Source organism: Lutra lutra, chromosome 18, assembly GCF_902655055.1.
Source record: "Lutra lutra chromosome 18, mLutLut1.2, whole genome shotgun sequence".
Classification (NCBI taxonomy): Eukaryota; Metazoa; Chordata; class Mammalia; order Carnivora; family Mustelidae; genus Lutra; species Lutra lutra.
In genome coordinates this window covers 33,340,604-33,360,350 of record NC_062295.1, presented here as the reverse complement: position 1 = coordinate 33,360,350, position 19,747 = coordinate 33,340,604, and the positions used below count along the sequence as shown (strand labels likewise).

Below are 19,747 nucleotides of genomic sequence, written 5' to 3'. Positions count from 1 at the left end.
ACCTTTAATCCACTGAGCCACCCAGGTGCCCTGACATTTGTATTATTTTGAAATGATCATCACAATAAGTCTAGTGTCTAGTTGACCCCCATCTCCAACATGGCTAAAAATGTTTTTCTTTCTGTTAGGACTTTTAAGAGCTACTCTTAACTGTGTTCATAGATCCAATACGGTATTATGAACCGCAGTCACCATGATGTACACTATATCCCCAGGACTTATTTATTTTAGAGCTGGATGTTTGTACCTTTTGACCCCCTCCACCCATGGAGAAAAGGAATTATTGGTGACCCCTTCCCCACCTCTGGCAACCACTGCTTTGTTCTCCCTATGAGTCTTTTGTTTTTATTTTTTTATTTTTTATTTTTTTTTTAAGATTTTATTTATTTATTTGACAGACGGAGATCACAAGTAGGCAGAGAGGCAGGCAGAGAGAGAGGAGGAAACAGGCTCCCTGCCGAGCAGAGAGCCCGATGCGGGGCTCGATCCCAGGACCCCGGGATCATGACCTGAGCTGAAGGCAGAGGCTTTAACCCACTGAGCCAACCAGGCGCCCCTGTTTTTTTTTTTTTTTTTCCCGGATTCCACATGTAAGTAAGATCATTCGTCTTTCTCTGGTGTATTTCACGAACCATAACGCCTTCAAAACCCAACCATATTGTTGCAAATGGCAGGATTTCTTTCTTTCTTTCTTTTGTTTTATTTAAGATTTTATTTATTTATTTGACAGAGGGACACACAGTGAGAAAGGAAACACAAGCAGAGGGAGTAGGAGAGGGAGAGGCAGGCCTCTGGACAAGCAGGGAGCCCCATGTGGGACTCGATCCCAGCACCCTGGGATCACGGTCTGAGCCCAAGGCTGACGCTTGACGACTGAGCCACCCAGGCGTCCCGATTTCTTTCTCTCTTATGGCTGATTAATATTTCATTGTGTATATACGTTACCAGACTCGTATATACAGACTTGGGTCCTTGTACCCAGCTACAATAGAAACCAAAGCCGGACTCCCAATTTAAAGGTACAGGAAAGGCTTTCTTGGGGCAACAGCTGCCATTGAAGGGAGACACAGTCACGACTAAGGTGTCACACTGGCTCTCTAAGCAACAGCCAGGGCAAGTTTTTAAAGGGACTGAGGTGGGGGAAAGGAATGATGCCGGGCAGGCAGGAGTGGGGAATCCCAGCAAAGTGGGCTGCAGCTGCAGCTGACACTACCCGCTCCTTCAGACCCTGGGCTTTCATATGCATGTGGAGTCTCCGCCTCTGGGCATGTTTTTAGCATGAAAATGAGGAGGAAAGTCAATGAAAAGTCAATTTTGGCGACCATCTGTCTGGCATCCTTTTGAAGCAGTCTGAGTTTGCTCCTTGGTACGTGCACTGCAGGAAAGGGGTGAGAGTCCACAGGGAGAGCCTTGTTCCCAGGGTCCATGACCCTCTCATATAGGCCACACTTCCTTTATCCATTTATCCACTGGTGGACACTCAGGTTCCTTCCATGTCTTGGCTGTTGTAAATAAAGCTGCCGTCAGTGAAGGGGGTGGTACAGATACATTTCTGAGTTAGTGTTTCCCTTTCCTTCAGATAAATATCCAGAAGTGGGATTGCCGGGTCATATCAGTAATCTCTTGTTTGACTGAAATTTGACTTTGAAGGCTCGCTGACACTCTAAATGGAGACTCCAGCACATAAAATGACAATCCTTGCAGGCACGGATGTGACAGATGTCGCTGGACCACTGCCAGGCTTCCCTCCCAATTCTTGCTGGCTAATATATGGCCTGGGCATGAGAAAAGTAAGCGAAGAGGTGAGGACGGCTGAAGGGAAGGACGTCCAGGCTTGATCATCCCATCAGCTTCTCCGTCCACCCAGCCCAGGACCCGCAGCAGCGCTCACGTGGGGCAAACGAAGGACAGGAAGACGTTGACTTCATTGCGGATGATAAGCCGGCCTGGGTGGATCCTGTCGGGCAGGCCCAGACTGGAGGTCATTTCCCAGGCGTCCACAAAGGCCACACGGAGGTCAGCAAAGGCAGCTCGGAGAAGCCGGTTCACCTGGAGGGTGAACCAGTCACTGCCATACACGGACTTGTAGCCGGTGTTGGCCAGCTTGATGACCACGAGAGTGTGGGGCTCCCGGGCCAGCAGCGCTGCCACCGCCGCCCTGATCCCTGCGAGGCGTTGCACAAAGACAGACGGGGGAAACGTGGTGAAGTGGGCGCCCAGGCCCAGCACCACCACGGTGTGGGGGCCCCCGGCCAGGCCCCCCAGTTCCCGCACCACAGAGTGCAGGGAGGCCACCGGTGTGCGCAGGGAGCGCAGGGGCCAGCTGTGGGCCCGCCAGTGCAGCACGATGCCCCGAGTGGTCTCCACTGCCATCAGGGGCCCCGTGTGATACGTGGCATGTAGATCCACAGGCTTCAGAGCTGTGGGGAGGACAAGAGGAGGCTTAGGGGTTAATCTGGGTGTGTACTTCCTCATTAACCAATATAAAGATCTAGCATCACTTTCCTCTTAGGACCCAAGTAGCCTCTGGCCTTATCAGCAGGTTGTGCTCTCCCTAATCTGTAAGATCACCAGTGACCTCCCCGCTTCCAAGTCCCCAGACCTCTTCTCGGTCCTGGGCCTCCCTGGCCCCCTGGAGCATTTTGTCTCGTTGATGTTCCTTTGGCTGCCCCCGCCTTTCTTAGCAGTATGTGGTCACTCTCTGCGGTCTCCTCTCTGACCCAGCACTTCAACTCGGATTCACCCATCAGCTCCCTTTGGCCAGCCCTGGATGAAGACTTGCCCCAGGCGAGACAGTCAAGGCTGTCCAGTTTCTGTCCTTGTGCAACGGTGGCCAGCTGGGGGCCAGAGGCTTCTGACTTCTGGTCTGTCCCCTCAACTGTGTGCCCTGATAGACAGCCAGATGCGCTGCAGGGAAAGGCCCTCCTTCCTCTGCACACAGTCCCTGCCTGGTTGCCTCACCTTGTGCTTTAGGGCTCTGTGGGCACAGGGGGCCCCTTTTTCTATCTCACAGGAAGGTGCCACATCAGCTAGCAGAGGATCTGGTTTTCCCCACTTTCTGACTCGAGCTTCTGTTCATCTCTAGAAACATCTCCTGCTTAGGAAAGTCACCTTCTCCACCTGCCAGTGCAGAATTGTCCCAAAGTGACCCGGGGTGGGGGGGTGGTCACTTGACGTTGCCTACACATCAGATTAGTTGGAACTGGAGCTCTTGTTTTCCCCCAAAGGAAGGGGCTTCAGCCAGGCTAATCCTCCTGGGAGGCAAGCGCCTTTGATTCCTGCAGCAGGAGGGTAGACGACATCCCACAGACCTCAAGGCCTCTAGGCGGGAGCAGTGGATACTTTTAGGACTTCTGTAAGCAAATGTCAGCCCACATCCCTCTTGTGCCCTGTGGGTCCTGCATGGTTCTCTGGGGGTGACGGCAAGACAGGAAGGGGAGGTAAGGTTTGGTGCTGAAACGTTCCTTCTTTCCTTGGCTGTCATGTTGCCCCCACTCCCCAGTCAAGCATCCTCCATAACCCATGTCACGTTACATGGTAGGATCTGTGCGTGCAACGTGGAGGCTCAGATGGGACTCAGCTTGCACGACACTCACCTCTTTTAACTTTTCTCCTCCAGGGAATAAACATGAAACTCTATCTGAAGCTCAGACACCTCCATTCAGTTCCAATCCCGTGTTCAAAAGCTTCATGCACACCCTCCCCAGAAGACCCCTCCTCACCAGTTCAACCCCATGTGAAGAATATAAAATAAATACACCATCGCCTCCCACTGCTGCCTCTTGCTCCCACATCTAGTCAGGCCCGCCAGGAACTCCCATTCTGAGTCCGTTTCCGGTTACCCCTAGTTACCTGGGCATCTCCCCCCTCTCTAGAAGCAATCGGTCAACAAGCTGTCGGTTCCTTCAGGATGATGGTTCCTGTACTGCTGACCCCAGCCTGCATGCTGACCTCCCCTAACGTAGAACTGGTCTTTGGACTTTCCTTTTTCAATCCAATCAATCCAGCAAACTGAAAACTCTGCAAACATTCAGCGTCTCCCCAATGTCACAAGATAAGTCCCTGGTTTCCCTACAATATTTTTCTTAATTTGGAACTTTATTCCTTCAGTACCTACTGCCCGCCCCCCGCCCCCACACGCAAATCCTCACTTCCAGCGAGGGTTATGTACTCATCACTCTTCAAACACATTCCCCCTCCTGTGAGAGCCTCCCATCATCAACCTAATTGTTGAGATTATGTGTAACTGGGCATCCTGTTCCCCATCCCTGTTTCTGCCCCAAACCCAGGTATCTGGTCCTTCCCCAGGGATCCTTCAGGTCCTTGTCCTGAAATGTTCTCTGCCTTCTCGAAGCCCTGGCTCTTCTCTCCTTCTCTGAGGAGCCCCGCCCTCTCCCCTCAGGGCCACTCACAGGGCACGGTGTCCCGCAGGTACTCCCACCACTGCCGGAGCGTGGAGTCCCCCATCATGTGGACGATGCGGCCAGCCAGGCAGCCCAGGACGCTGGCAGCGGTGGAGAAGGAGCGGCCAGAGCAGGACAGTGAGTGCCACACAGCTCGGTGGTAGAAGCCAGAGGGGCTCGGGCCCGGGATCCCAGGGCGGCACGGTTGTTGAGGGGACACAACTGTAAATAATTCTTTGTAAGCAAAGCAATCTGTGGGTACAGAAGAGTCCAAAGCCACGGGCACGGAGTAAGTGCTGCCTTTTCTGCAAGCCCCGGTGTCACTTACCCAGACTCTTGTTGCTCTCCTTGGCCACCCAGATTGGAGAAATACCCTGAGGGAGGACCTTGTCTGTCACATTCCTGAAGAGAAACCAATTGGCAAGAGGGGAGCCCTTAATGGGATTGTGTGATGGGAAAGAATCCTGGGCTGAAGTGACATGGGGCTTCTTGGAGGAAAGGATGTCCTCAGTGTCAAGGGCATCTGTCCAGTGTCAGGGCTTCTGGGAGACAGGGAGGGTCTGGGGGCAGGAGAGGATTGGAAGCTGGAGTTCAGGGATCCAGGGACCCGGGTCCTTTGCCTTGGGGATTCCGTCAGTGCAGAAAGCAGAGCTGTTTTACAATGTACCCAGGATTTTGGTTTTATTTAGGTATCGGGGAGGCCAACGGATCAGGAGATGATGCCATGGGAAAGATAAGGTATTACCCAGAGTTCCTGAGAGGCAGGGGCACACAGAGAAGCACCAGGGTCAGTGGGGGGAAGAGGGAGCAAGGGCAGAGGGCAAAACCTTTGTTGTGATTTTCATAGGAAGGAACAGGCAAGGAAGGGCAAGGCTCGGGGGTGCTTAGGATTGGACCCTTTGAGTAATGTCAGCAGTCTCTGGGCTATAGAGGGAGATTCTAATGGTCAGGACCGGCCCTCAGTGGCCAGGTGCGCAGGTGTGTTGGCTAGGATTGTAAGAGCCTGAGAAAAGGAGGCAGGGGGCGGTGTGCACTCAGGAGTGGGTGGTTGTGCTGAAGGCAGGTTGTTTGCTCTCTCCAGGAGCTAGCTAATCCGGGAGTGGCCACCCCTCCTCCGTCCACAAGGCCCCAGGGTGTCAAGGCATCACAGAAGTACAGGAAATGAAAAGCATGATTTGGGGCGCCTGGGTGGCTCAATCCGTTAAGTATCCAACTCTAGATTTCAGCTCAGGTCATGATCTCAAGGTCATGAGACTAAGCCCCAATTCGGGCTCTGGGCTGAGTGTGGTGGAGCCTGCTTAAGATTACCGCTCCCCTTCCACCAGGCACGGAACTCTCTTAAAAACAATAACAACAAAGAACGACAACAACAAACAACAACAAAAAAACCATGGTTCATAGGCTTGGAGTGTTTTCTAAGAAGTGCTGACCCTCCTCGTGCTCTCACTGAACCCACTCCTGTTGGTTTCTCCCTGACCACCATCAAACCGGCAGTCGCTCCCTGGTCCCTGGGACCTCTCCCTCCCCTAGTAAGTAGCCCCTTTTGGGAGCCCCTTCTCCCCAGGCTCTGGCCACAGCCCTTGGCTTCTCTTTCCAGATCACACTCCCTACCTTGGTGGTCTCACTCAGCCAAGATCTCTAGCCCAGTCTTCTCTGCCAAATTCCAGGTTTGTGAGTCTAGTCATTTGTTCAACATCCCCACTTGGTGTCTAATACACATGATCAAACTCCCCCTCTCCAACCCCCTACACCCCACCTGCCACTTTCTCACTCTAGCTGATGGCAACTGTCCTTCCATGTGAGCAGGCCCCAGACCCCACACTCATCTGTGAGCTGTCACTTTTGGGCACATTCCATGTTCTCTCAGGACATCCTATAGGTACTGCCTTCAGAGTATACCCAGAAATGAATCACTTTAGACACCGTGACTACTGCCACCTGAAGCAAAGGCCTCCCACCTTTCAGTCTCCCTGATTCTCCCTTAACCTGCAATCCATCCTCAAAACGATAGTCTGAGAGACCCTTTAAAAATGTGATCGGGGTGCCTGTCTTCTGCTCAAAATCCTGCAAGTGACTCCCTTTTCACTTACACCCAAAATTACATTGCCTACAGAGCCCTTCCTGGTCATGCCATGTCCTTCCCTTAATGCTACTGGTCTTCCCCTGCCACCTTCCTGTCCTCTGCCCTCTCTAAGCTATTGGACTTCCTTGCTGTTCCTTAGACATACCAGGCACACCACGGCATTTCCTCTGCCTCGAACCTCTTCTCTGGGGTATAGCCTGGGTCAATCTCTCATCCCCTTCAAGTCTTGGCTCAGATGTCACCTTCTTAATGAAGTCTACCCTGACCCCCTATTTAACATTGCAACCATACTCCTAACCATACAACCCACCATACTCCTAATCCTCACCTCCTGTGTATTTTAAATTTCCCCCACCCCGTATCTCCTTCTATTTTTTTAAAACAAAAGATTTTATTTATTTATTTGAGAGAGAGCTTGAGAGAGAAAGCATGAGAGGGGAGGCCAGAAGGAGAAGCAGCCTCCCCATGGAGCTGGGAGCCTGATGCGGGACTCGATTCCAGGACTCCAGGATCATGACCTGAGCTGAAGGCAGCTGCTTTACCAACTGAGCCACCCAGGTGCCCCCGTATCTCCTTCTAACATTCTATACACTACTTAGGTATTGCCATGTTCACTGTTTCTGACCCTCCCTCCTGTAGTAAGGAAGCTTTATGGGAGCAGGGTACATGTGGTTGCCTTCCCTGTGCCTCCAGCAGGCTCATGCAGGCAGACGTGCTCAGCTTGCATTTGCTGAATGAAGGAAAGGACTGCCTGAAGGGCTGTGTCTGAGGAGGAGAGAGGAATTTGCTTCTGGGGAGAAAGGGATGAGAATATTCCTACAATCTAGAAAAATGCCGGTTTATGGCCTTCCTTGAATGTCAGGGCTCTAGCGCCCTCTAGGGGCGAAAGCTTCCGGAAGCAGGTGAAGGATGGTCCCAAGCTGTACCCAGGTGAGGTTTGCTGCCCTCCCAGCAGACCCCAAGATTACATAAGTTTGGACAGTGGGCACCTTGGGGTGACCAGAGGACCAAGGAAGGATCTCAGATGGCCAAGGTGTCAGTTTCTTTGCAGGACCTTAGGTGAGGGAGCTCTTGCCACCAGCCCAGCTGCAGGCGTCCTCAGATGGGATTAAAGTTGATGTAAAGAAAACACCTGATCTTGGGGCTGCAAATGCATGTCAACTATACATTTGCCACATGTGTACATGTGTGGTTATCTCTTTAACGCCGGTCTTCTATCAGCACACTGTGGCTCCTGCGGGACGGGGCCACTTCTGCCCTGCTCTCCCATCCCCAGGACCTCCAGGCCTTTGGACAACGTCCGATAGAGCAGGGGCCACTCGACAGCAGCAAAATACTTGGGACACGATTGTAAGAGCCATCAGAGCCGCTATATGCTGCCCCTGTTCTAAGCACTTTACACACATTCATTTATTTGTTCTTTACCACAAGTCTCTAAGGGAAGTTCTGTTATTATTCCCCTCTACAGATGAGAGAACAGAGAAGTTAAGTGACTTCCCAGAGATCACACAGATAGAAGCTGGCAAGTTGGAGCAGGTGGAGCCGGGATCAGAACCCACACACTCTCACTCCAGAGACTCCTGGGCTGTACCCCGAGCGCCATCCCGAGATGGCTCCTGTAATTTCGTCTTAGTTACTTTTAATCGACCAATGCAAAAAGGGTGTGTGGTTCTGACCAAAGGGAGCATAAGAATTGGTCTGGAAAGACCAAGGTTTCTTGGCACTAAATTCTCATGCCAGGAAGTCAGTGTTAGTGGGAATTCCCCAGTCTGAGCTCCCGAGAGCCTCCCAGAGACGAGCATCTTGTGGGGCCAGCAGGCACCCTGGCAGCTCGGGCATCTCCAGCTTGGCTCACATCCTCCCATCCTCATGGCAGCCTGTGAGAACTTCTGTGCTCTTTGGGGCCACGGAGCGGCACACATCCTAGCTGCCAGCCCTCCCCGCAAACACCTCTGGCTCTTCTCTCCCCTCACTCAGTGAGGATGTCCCCGCACCCCTGCCTTCTTCTGGGATCCTGTTTTTACCTCCACCTCCTATTCCCCCTGCTGGAGACCAGATGCCCACGTCTCCTGCCTTAAAAAATGCCTCCCTCTTTCTTGGGGTCTCTCAAAATACCTCTCTTCTCCTTGGGATCTCTCTGTCCCCACCACGCCTTAGATCTCAGGGACAGCAAGGCTCACGGTGAGCCAGGCTGTTTGCCATGTCTCCCCTCCCTCCCATTCTCTTTCCCCCCCAGGGAGGCTTGCTCCCCCAAGACTTAGGGCAGTTCTCAGCCCTTCCCAGCTTCCAGGCTGCAAACTGCCCCCCGTCCCTCAGGGAGGTCACATCCATCCTCCATGCTCCCTGACCACAAATGCTGGTGATTTCATCATCACTTCTCTCCTCCCAAGAGCCATCAGAGGAGCAGCGAGGCCTGGAATGCTTTCCTTTTGCCAGAGGTCCCTGGTTCTCCTTGAAGCTTAGCTAAGTTGCCACCTGCCTGACCTACCAGGTGGGGTGCCCCTTGTCCGTGCCCTCACATCACTCTGTGAATACTACACTTAAGTACTCATCACACTGTGAGTTTTCAAAAGCCATGAGTCTCCTCACTGGAAATTTGTAGAGGGCAGGGATGCCAACCATTGCATAAAAGTAGCCAGCAGTGAGTGGGAGACCTGGCCCACAGCAGGAAACGTGTTTAATAGAAGGGAACAGATGAATAAAGGTAGCAGCTGGGGCAGAAAAATCCCAGGGGCCAGGGTTTGGGGGTGCAGGGCAGATGGGTTTCTTACCATGCCAGCAGGGCCTCCTCATGTGGTGCGGTCACGTTCCAATAATGACCACTTGAATGGCCCACCAGTGAGTCGCAGGGCAGGGTGGGAGGCCGAGCACAGAACCAAAGCTCACCAGTATCTTCATCCCTATAGTGACAGGTGGATTCTTCTTCCCCAGTTAGTAGGGGGTTCACATTGCAAGTCACAATTTCTTCATGTCCTGTGGGTCCTCGAAAATAGCCCGTGAAATCGACCGTGGCCCACTGGTCTCTCCAGATTCCCCTCAGGACCCCAACGGCCTCGCTGGAGTGGATCAGCCGCACTTGCACCTGGACCTGTCCAGCCCAGAGCAGGGGGAAGGTCAACAGGTAGGTGCCATTCTCCAGATCCCGGATATCCCCAGGAACTCCTGCCTTCAGGTAGGGACCCAGGAGCTGTGCCCGAAACAGATCCCCACCATGAGTCTTGGGCCTGCCCTGGTGGTCTCTGGCGACAAGAATGGCCTCCAGGTAGCCGCCCAGGGTGTAGCCGGCCTGGGAAGGTCCCCTCAGGTGGTAAGTGGAGGTCTGGGGACTGGTAGAGGACAAAAGGTTCCCTCCATTTCCTGGGGTAGGAGGCCAGTGCAGAAGATGGGTCAGGTCCGAGAGCTCCTGGAGGAGAGAGGAGGAAGACTTGCAGGCTGGGGGAGGCTGTGGGGGCAGAGGAACGGTGCTGTCACGCCAGGAAACTCTGATGTACAAGATCTGTGGGTAAAGAAAGAAGAACCTGTCAGTCGTTCGTGTCTCTTCACCTTTCTTCGGGGAAGGCATTGTCAGTCCACCAGACCTAGTTCTCCTACCTGCCCTACCTCATGCTGCTTCTGAACCAAAGCTGGTGTCTCAGTCACCACCAAACACGTATGCAGATACCAAGTTGTGTTTAAAACCATATGTCTGTGGGTTTTGCTATATTTCCCAAGGTTGGTCATTTATAGAATCTACACCTTACACAGCAAAAGAAGCTTTATCAGGAATAAATAGAGGAAAAAGTAAAAAGAAACCTTAAAGATATACATCTATGTATTTACAAAGAACAAATTATTTATCTGTGTATTTATTTATTTAAAGATTTTATTTCTTTATTTGACTGAGAGGTCACAAGTAGACAGAGCGGCAGGCAGAAAGAGAGGGAGAAGCAGGCTCCTTGCTGAGCAGAGAGCCCAATGCGGGGCTCGATCCCAGGACCCTGGGATCATGCCCTGAGATGAAGGCAGGTGTTTAACCAACTGAGCCACCCAGGGGACCCACAAATCATTTATGTTATGCTAGATAACAGTTGTCTTCAAACTGAGTCACTTCCACAGCTCCTTTTTCTGGGCATCAGTTCAAAGTTTTTGTCATTTAACCTGGGATGAGTTTATGTTGTTGCTATGACTAGTTCTGGTGAACCTGAGAATCTCTTCTTTTTTCTTTTTTTTTTTTTTAAGATTTTTATTATTTATTCAACAGAGAGATAAAGATCACAAGCAGGCAGAGCGGCAGGCAGAGAGAGAGGGAGAAGCAGGCTCCCCACCGAGCAGGGAGCCTGTTGCAGGATTTGATCCCATGACACTGGGATCATGACCTGAGCTGAAGGCAGAGGCTTAACCGACTGAGCCACCCAGGTGCCCCTGAAAATCTCTTGTTGAACATCCTTTCTTGTTTTAGGTTCTTTATCAGAGAATAGGAGATGATAATTCAGTAGAAAAGTGTCATCTTAGGATAAAGTATATATTTTAGGGATATGATCCTGACAGAGGAAAAGATTACTCCAAGAGATGGCATTTTCTCATATCACTATAGAGCAATAAACCCTTGGGGTTTGTGGAGGAGGGCAGTCGAGAAGGGTAGTTGCTGGGCAAGAGCAGGAAAAGGTGGGGGAAATTGGTTTCATACAGGGAAATCAGGCAAGTAAGTCAATGCATTGGGGATAATGAGAAACCAGTTTCTCATTGTTGAAGGAGTTACAGATAATGGAAAAGGGAAGACTAGAATAGACCCTGAGGTGTTGGACTGGAATTGAAGGGATAAACGGAGTTATTTTATAACATTAAAAAGGAGCAGTTCAGGGGCGCCTGGGTGGCTTCCCACTCTCTGTCTTCCCAATTTCCTGTTCTCCTTTAAGTTCCACGGTCCTGATATCCAACTCCATTACAGCTACCCCTCCCGACATAATTTGCTCATTGTTTTTCTTTTTTTTTAAATATATATACCTATATATATTAGATTTTATTTATTTATTTGACAGAGAGAGATCGCAAGTAGGCAGAGAGGCAGGCAGAGAGAAGGGGGGAAGCAGGTTCCCCGCCGAGGAGAGAGCCGGACTTGGGGCACGACCCCGAGATCAAGACCCAAGCCGAAGGCAGAGGCTTAACCCACTGAGCCACCCAGGCGCCCTGCTCATTGTTTTTCTAAGAGCTTGTCCGTCTATGTCACTTCTGTTTCTGGATTAGAAAGAGGAAAAAGGGAATGACAAAATGGAGAGCTTCCCTCAGCCTCTTTCTCCTAGATGGAAAGGAACCGGTTCAAGCTTTAGGGACAGAGACGAATGGAAGGAAATATACTTACACAAATTGCAACAACTGATCCCACAATCACGGTCATGTGCCACTTGAACTGTCTTATGAACAGGTCTGTGGGAACCTGGAGTGGTTTACTAGACATCTGGTACATCATCAAGAGCCTAGGTAGATAAGAGTGTAAAATCAGAAGGAGTGTCATTAAGGACATGGCGAAGTAAGAGTTTTCTACGGTCTCCTCTACAAAGAAGACCAATAAGGACAATGACTGTGGATGAGAAGGCTTCTGCCCAAGTTCAGGTGTCCAGTGGAGAAGTTCCAGCAAGTCCCTTGGACCAACTACGATCCAGCAATTCTATTTATGTCCACAAAAAAACACATCGGAATATTCATAGCAGCCTTATTCATCATATTCCCAAATTGAAAAAGAAAACAGAAATATCCACCAGTGGAAGATTAGATAAGCATGTTTTGATATGTTCCTACAACTGAATAACAACTAGCAAGAAAAAGAAAACATGATGAAAAAAAGTGTGAATTAAAGGATATCACATTTCAAAACCAAGGGGGGAAAAACCTATCTAATTATTTATAGAATATATACTATTATATAAGCATAGATATGTAAACATACATATATATCTGTATGATAGTAATAGGATATGAAGAATATAGAAGGGCACGCAGCAGATAATAATATTGATCATATGTAGGACAGAGACAGGGAGACAGGGTGTTCATTTAGGAAGAGATAGGGAGAGAGAAAAAAATCCGTGACTTAAAACGTGTGCTCACACACACACACTCACACACACAAAGGATGTGTAATATGATCCCATTCATGTAAAACTATACACACGTATGCCTGAATGCATAAAGAGGTTCTTGAAAGGATGGTTACCAAATAATTAGTTATCTCAAAGTAATGAGATTTCAGGGGTCTTTTATTTTCTTCTTTATATTTCCACGTGTTGTTCAAATTCAAGTAAAAAGCATGTGTTATTTATATGATCACTTTTTTTTTTTTCCAAGAGAAAGCACTGGGGGAGGGACAGAAGGAGAGGGGAAAGACAGAATTTCAAGCAGGCTCGCCCAGCCCGGTGCAGGGCTCAATCTCATGACTCTGAAATCATGACCTGAGCTGACGTCAAGTGTTGGATGTTCAACGGACTGAGCTACCCAGGTGCCCCTATACAATCACCGTTTAATTGTGGAAATAAAAAGTGTACTTTTGGGGAGGAATTCTCTTCCTCCTCTGCTAAATCCCAAGAAAATACAGGAATAAGTGAGGGCAAAGACAGGCATAGCCCTAAGTACTGCCTCGGTGACATGTTAAAGTAGGAGAAGACCAAGGACTTGAGTCAGGAGCTAAAGAAGGAGCTAGTGGCCCAGGAGCAAAGGCAAGGGAAGGCCAGAAGACTACTTCTATAGGGCCCACAGGTTTGGGGGTTATTTCAAGTGGTCTACAGCCAGAGGGAGATACCTCCACTAGAAACCTGGCCTGAAGCTTGAGAACTAGAACTTCTGCTGTCCAGCATGAATCCTGGGAATGGCAAAGAGCTCATTCTGCCAGACGCAGTGGCAACCTGGCTGTTGGGTAGGATGGGGGACCATAAAGCTGAGGATAAACCGAGACTCCTCTTGGCCTTCTGCATTCATTTCTTATTCATTCATTCATTCATTCATTCATTCATTCATTCATAATATATAGATACATACACAGGGCTTTAACACACCACCCTGAGATCAAGACCTGAGCTGAAATCAAGAGGTACATGCTTAACTGACTGACCCACTCAGGCACCCCAACCATCTGCATTAATTTCTGCCTGTTCTCTAATCCAGAAGAGCAAAAAGGCCTGGGCCAAAGCAATAAAGCCAGTAAGTGGTGTTACTAATACCATTATAATTTTCTGTATTATGGTCTCCAACAGTGCCTATGTGGAGACCAAGTAAATATATAACATGCAAGTGCAATTAAAATCATGAGGTCCCAGGGACGCCTGGGTGGCTCAGTTGGTTGGACGACTGCCTTCAGCTCAGGTCATGATCCTGGAGTCCTGGGATCGAGTCCCGCATCGGGCTCCCGGCTCCGCGGGGAGTCTGCTTCTCTCTCTGACTTTCTCCTCGCTCATGCTCTCTCTCACTGTCTCTCTCTCAAATAAAAAAATAAAATCTTAAGTAAAATAAAATAAAATAAAATAAAATCATGAGGTCCCAGAGGTGCCTGGCTGGCTCGGTCAGTTGAGCATCCAACTCTTGATTTTGGCCCAGGTCATGATCTCAGGGTCGTGAGATCAAGCCCCACATCAGGCTCTGTACTGAGCTTGGGATTCTCTCTCTCTCCCTCTCCCTCTGCCCTTCCCCTCTGGTTGCTCTCTCTCTAAAAAAGAAAAAAAATTATGAGGCCCCATAAAAATGTGAAACAATAATGACAGCAAGAATAATAATAGCAACACAGGACACCTGGGCAGATTTTTAGCTTCTGCCCCAATGAAGATGGGAGGCAGGGGGAAGTATATGAAGGGAGAGCGATTTGGTTCCCCAATGGCTATTAGCAAACTCCAGATAACATTCCCATTTTATCTCTTTTCTTGAAATGCGAGGACTTGGCCTCAAGTTCTACTCACCTACTCACCTCCATCAAGCACCTAGAAACTCCAGCCCTGCTTTCTTGCACCTATAACACTGGACAGACTTCCTTAAAAATCTAAGAACTGGGCGCCTGGGTGGCTCAGTCGGTTAGGTGTCTGCCTTTGGCTCAGGTCATGATCCCGTGGTCTGGCATCCAGGCCCACGTCAGGCTCCCTGCTCATCGGGAAGTCTGTTCTCCCTCTCCCTCGGCCCCTCCCCGCTTTGTGCGCGCTCTCTCTCTCAAATAAATAAAATCTTTTTAAATTTTTTTAAATAAAATCTTTTTAAAAATTGAAAAAAATGTAAGAGCTACTGGCACTGCTGTAATAAATGCAGTCATCCTACGCTGTCAGGCATCTGCTTCCAGATTATTACCACATCATGTTTATTCAACATCTTATCAAATCTAAGGCAAATACTAATAAGAGAATTTCACTTGGGATGGAGCCAGGTATCTCTTTCCCAGCTTCATAAAGCAGCTGCTGCCTCCTCTTTGATTCCTCCCCTTCCAGCTCCTCCTTTAAGAAGGAGCTATGTCCTCCTCTGCACTTACTTGTTGGGGCTGTTGAAAGACCTAGGAATCCAGACCACCCTCCCTTAGAAATTCCAGACATCCTACCCCTCAGTTGCTCCTTTTCACTCCTGGGACTAGGTTGTAGGCTCCATATTTTCCCCCAACACAACTCTGGGACCTAGGCAGACACGTTCAGCTAGGGCAGACCAAGAGGAGGAATCAATCTACCTAATTATAAATGTTGCCCAGGGACAAGTCAAGTCGATGTCATAACTCAATCCCCAAAGGGGTGCCAGCAAAGTCAGAGAAGCTTGTTCAGCTAGTGGATGAGCAAGTCACTACTGAACCTAGACTTGAACATACTTTTGAAATTTGGGTGGCAATCAGCAGGCATGGTTCCCCAGCCAGCACTGATTTCAGGACGACCTAGATGATTGCCGTGCATCAGGCAATGGTCGATAGGAGCAAAAAGGGAAATAAGAACCATGATGGTCCCCTGCCACCCAATGCCACCTCCCTTTCCCCTTTCACTCAGTTCATGAATGAGAATGAGCTTGAAGGGAAACCATGAAGTAGGTTACAGAACCACAGGGTCAGCTGTGGAGTGTGTAGTACCACATTCCAAGATGGCTTAGACATTATCCTTATCATTGTATAGTTGGATGCTGGCTACTGGCTTTCAGGGGTGGACATCTGGTATCTCTATCCTAGAGACACTCCAATCTTCTAGAAATAAAAGATCCATCTCACCACCACCCCCAACCATGAACCTGCTTCCAGTTCTCCACAGGGTTGCCAGTGCTAACTGCCATCTCTGAGGTCTCTTTCTCCACTAGCTTTCTCAAGTTTCCCAGCAGTATTGAAAGTGTTGACTACTTTCTCCATCCTAAAGCCTTACCGGAGTCTCCTGTCTTCTTGACCACTTGGCGCTGCCTCACAACCCCCTTCTGTGGGCATTACCCAATGTTCTAGTTCTATATATCATTTTCTCAAAACCAGGCACCATATCTTGTGCCTTTCTTTATATTCCACACAACATTAAAGACAGTAACTTGCCCAGATCATGATTTGGGCAAATCATGCTTGACAAGTAGCCCAAATTCCCTGTTCCCTCAACCTGAGTCTGCCCATGTGTCTACTTCCTTTGCTCACATTTCCTTTCTGAAGCATGAGCCCGCTTACCTCATCTCAGGATACCTCCCAGTGCTTCTTACTCTTTCTTTCCTTCCTCTACAAAGTCCCCAAAGTCTTGTTTCCTCTCTTCATAGCAACTCACAGGGTAACATCATGCCAGTGCTTCAAATATTTCCCAAGTACAGCATCTCCAAACATGTGGATGAGGGAGCCAGTCAGGCACCCAGAATGAAGTCCAATGTGCAGAGATGACCGCTGTTGTAGGAAAGAGAGCCACGCTTTGCAGCAGAATAACCTTAGAGTCTGAAAACACAACAGCAAAGAAGAAATGTGGGAATAAGTCTGCACGCAAGAGGCGCTTAACCACTATAGAACACTATGGTCCAAACCCCCAGACAAACCATAATGACTTCCTCTTCCCACTCACTAGAAGGCCTTTGCTACTGACATCTGTAGAACAGAGCAACATCCTGGGGAGAGGGCCATGTATGTGTCCTTTCGAAAGAGGAACTAGGCTTGAATCCCATACCTAAGCAGTTGTGGGGAATTTTCAGGGGATGATGTCCTTGCTTAAAGACTGAGCACTGGGGCGCCTGGGTGGCTCAGTCATTAAGCATCTGTCTTCAGCTCAGGTCATGATCCTGGGGTCCTGGGATCGAGCCCCGCCATCAGGCTCCCTGCTCAATGGGAAGCCTGCTTCTCCCTCTCCCACTCCTCTGCTGTGTTTCCTCGCTTGCTGCGTCTCTCTCTGTCAAGTAAATAAATAAAGTCTTTAAAAATATATTTAAAAAAAAGACAGTGCTTTTTTCCTGAGGGTGAATTTTCGTTGTCTTCTAGGTAGCACTCAAACACTAAGAAGAGAAAAAGGAGCTCAAGCTGGGAGAAGGGTTCTCAATGCTGTGGCTATAGGAAATGCATGGGAGGTTGGGGGAAAAGAGAAACTCTGAAATCCACAGTTTATATAGAAAAATATTATTTTGATTCTACTTCCAAAATACATAATACAAACTATTTGACCAGACGAGATAAGAAAGATTGAATTACAAAAAGGAAAACTCAGGAATCAGAGAGGAAAGTATTTGGGTCAGGGTCTGGTAAGGAGACAGAAATACCACCAGATCACACACAGAATTTAATATAATGAATCATTAACCAGGGACACGGAGTCGTGCAGAGGTAACTAGAAAAGCAGAATGAGAACACTGTGTAGTGTGGATTCCAACCGCAGGAAGCAGCCACCACCCTTGGGACTGAGGGAGCCGAGAGGGGTTGTTAGAATGATGAAAATTTAGAAACATAGGAGTCCATGGAGATAACACTCTGTAGAAGGGGACTGTTCAACTCATTCTGAAAGTGGTGGGAAAAGCACCACTGCATCAGCCTCTGTGCAACGACCAGGTGCTGCCAGCACGAGGAGGGCGGCTGATGCTCATTGGAATGGGACACAAGCAGCGATCCCATAAGAAGCAGCAGATGGGAATAGCAAGTCCCCCTCTCTTTCCTGAAGCCTTGTGCTCTCCCTCTGGCATCTTCTACTAGAAGGTCCTAAGAGGCAACCAGCAGGTAGAGCAGAAATGTTTGCAGAGTCCCAGCCCGAGACTCCCAAAGTCGAGCATGGAAGGGTAAGTCTGGAGTTGAGAGACAATTGTGTGTCTAATGGCAGAGGCAGACAAACCAGTAAGTGAATTTGTTGCTTGGAAACTGCTCCGTGTGAGCAATCATCTTCGCGTTTTCTAGCAGCCAGGCCAACACAAAGGGATATAAAATGTTTTCTTCCCCAGTAAAGTGAAGCGTTCTGAACAGAAGAGTCACAACAGCCGTGTTTCAGTTTCAAAAAGGAAAGAAAACTGTATTATTATCATAGAAACCTGATAGACACAGAAGAGGAAAGGAATCTTCATACAGATGTAGGTTAACAGTAGGAATAAATGAAAATAAGGCTGCGTTACATCAGCTCAGGTACTTACAACATTCAACCTCATCAGCTGGGGGAAGCTCGTGGAAACAGCCAGGCTGGGGTTCTGATGGAGAGGCCTGGATGGGGTGTCCTCCCATCAGGTGAGGCTTCCAACTGGCCATCCCCCAAAGGGCCGTAATTATAGGGCAAGAAATTAAACATTTGTTGGCCTATGTGCAGTTTGGAGCGAGCTGCATTTCCATGTTATCATTTTCCTGTATTTTCAAGGAGCCTGGGTTATGTGTGTCTGCCTCCCCTCCTGGATTCCATGCCAGGGGTCCAGCCCAGCCTGGAGCAGGAGGGGATGTGAGACAAGATTTGTAGCTCTTGGCGTCCAGAACAGAAGAACAGTTCTGATCTGGAGGCCAGATGATATATCTCAAACCATCAGGCTCCCAAGGTCATTCACATGGCACATGTCTCATAAACAATATTCCTTGGCCTGCCTGTGTACGTGGAGGTCCACGTGGTCAGCTCTGCGGGACAAATCACAGAAACTTCTATCCATATAGAACAATAAGATACAGCTTTAGAGAAAAATGCTGTTAACTAAACTATAGAAGACATGGGGAGGGAGGAAGCTTGTCTGGGGGAGGACTTGAGAGAACAAGGTCTCTAAGAGAATGGAGTTTGGCTGAGCTGGGTCAGAGCTGACATAGGGAGGGGAGTCGTGCTCAGGAGTTTGCAAGGTGCGGGTCCAGCACACTGGTTTCTTTCTGGGTCAGGGGTTTCCATCACGGGCTATGGTCACTTTCAGCTAGCTCCTTCCTGAATTTTCAGGCAAGGCTGAGAGCTGAATACAGAGTATGTACTCATCTAAAATCATAGCCAGGAAGCGTCAAGCATCTACCTTTTCCTAGGATATACATTCCAAGGCAAGGGCTCAAGCTGTGCTACTAGTCCAAGAAACCACTTTGGGCATAGTATACAAATCCTCAGGGATCTTCTTCTTGCTTAATTCTCCTCTCTCACCTCTTCCCTCACCCTGTCCCCATCTCAAAAATGTTGCCATGTGATTTATATCATCCCTGGGCATCTCTGTTTCCCAGCCTGGAATGCCCTTTGATCTAGAATCTCCTAGAATACTCTGTGCCTGGCTAACTCACGATCCTCTTTTTTTAAAATCTTTTTTTAAAAGATTTTATTTTTTTATTTATTTGAAAGAGATAGAAAGCACAGAAGTAGGGAGAGAGGGAGAGAGAGAGAGGCAGAGAGAGGGAGAAGGAGAAGCAGACTTCCCAGTGAGTAGGGAGTCTAACGTGGGGCTCGATTGTGACCTGAGCTGAGGACAGACGCTTAACGACTGAGCCACCCAGGCGCCCCACTCACAATCCTCTTTTATTTTTATTATTTTTTTTATTTTATTTTTATTTATTTGACAGACAGAGATCACAAGTAGGCAGAGAGGCAGGCGGGGGGGGGGGGGGGGAACAGGCTCACCGCTGAGCAGAGAGCCCGATGTGGGGCTTGATCCCAGGACCCTGGGATCACGACCTGAGCCGAAGGCAGAGGCTTCAACCCACTGAGCCACCCAGGTGCCCCCACAATCCTCTTTTAGAACTCACTTCAAGGGGCGCCTGGGTGGCTCAGTGGGTTAAGCCGCTGCCTTCGGCTCAGGTCATGATCTCAGGGTCCTGGGATCGAGTCCCACATCGGGCTCTCTGCTCAGCAGGAAGCCTGCTTCCCTCTCTCTCTCTCTCTCTGCCTGCCTCTCCGTCTACTTGTGATGTCTC

At 49.2% G+C, this 19,747-nt stretch overlaps 1 protein-coding gene across 1 annotated transcript; it reads right to left on the bottom strand.

Moving 5' to 3' along the window:
* Nucleotides 1–1,643: 1,643 nt before the first annotated feature.
* On the bottom strand, nucleotides 1,644–16,329 carry LOC125090136 (NXPE family member 3-like). The gene is made up of 6 exons (XM_047712607.1): nucleotides 16,106–16,329; nucleotides 11,825–11,939; nucleotides 9,258–9,982; nucleotides 4,732–4,805; nucleotides 4,413–4,625; nucleotides 1,644–2,420 (listed from the first exon to the last, which is right to left on the bottom strand). Exons 1-6 carry the CDS (start codon nucleotides 16,108–16,110, stop codon nucleotides 1,888–1,890), a joined length of 1,665 nt encoding a protein of 554 aa, XP_047568563.1. The 5' UTR covers nucleotides 16,111–16,329; the 3' UTR covers nucleotides 1,644–1,887.
* Between the last annotated feature and the right edge of the window lie 3,418 nt (nucleotides 16,330–19,747).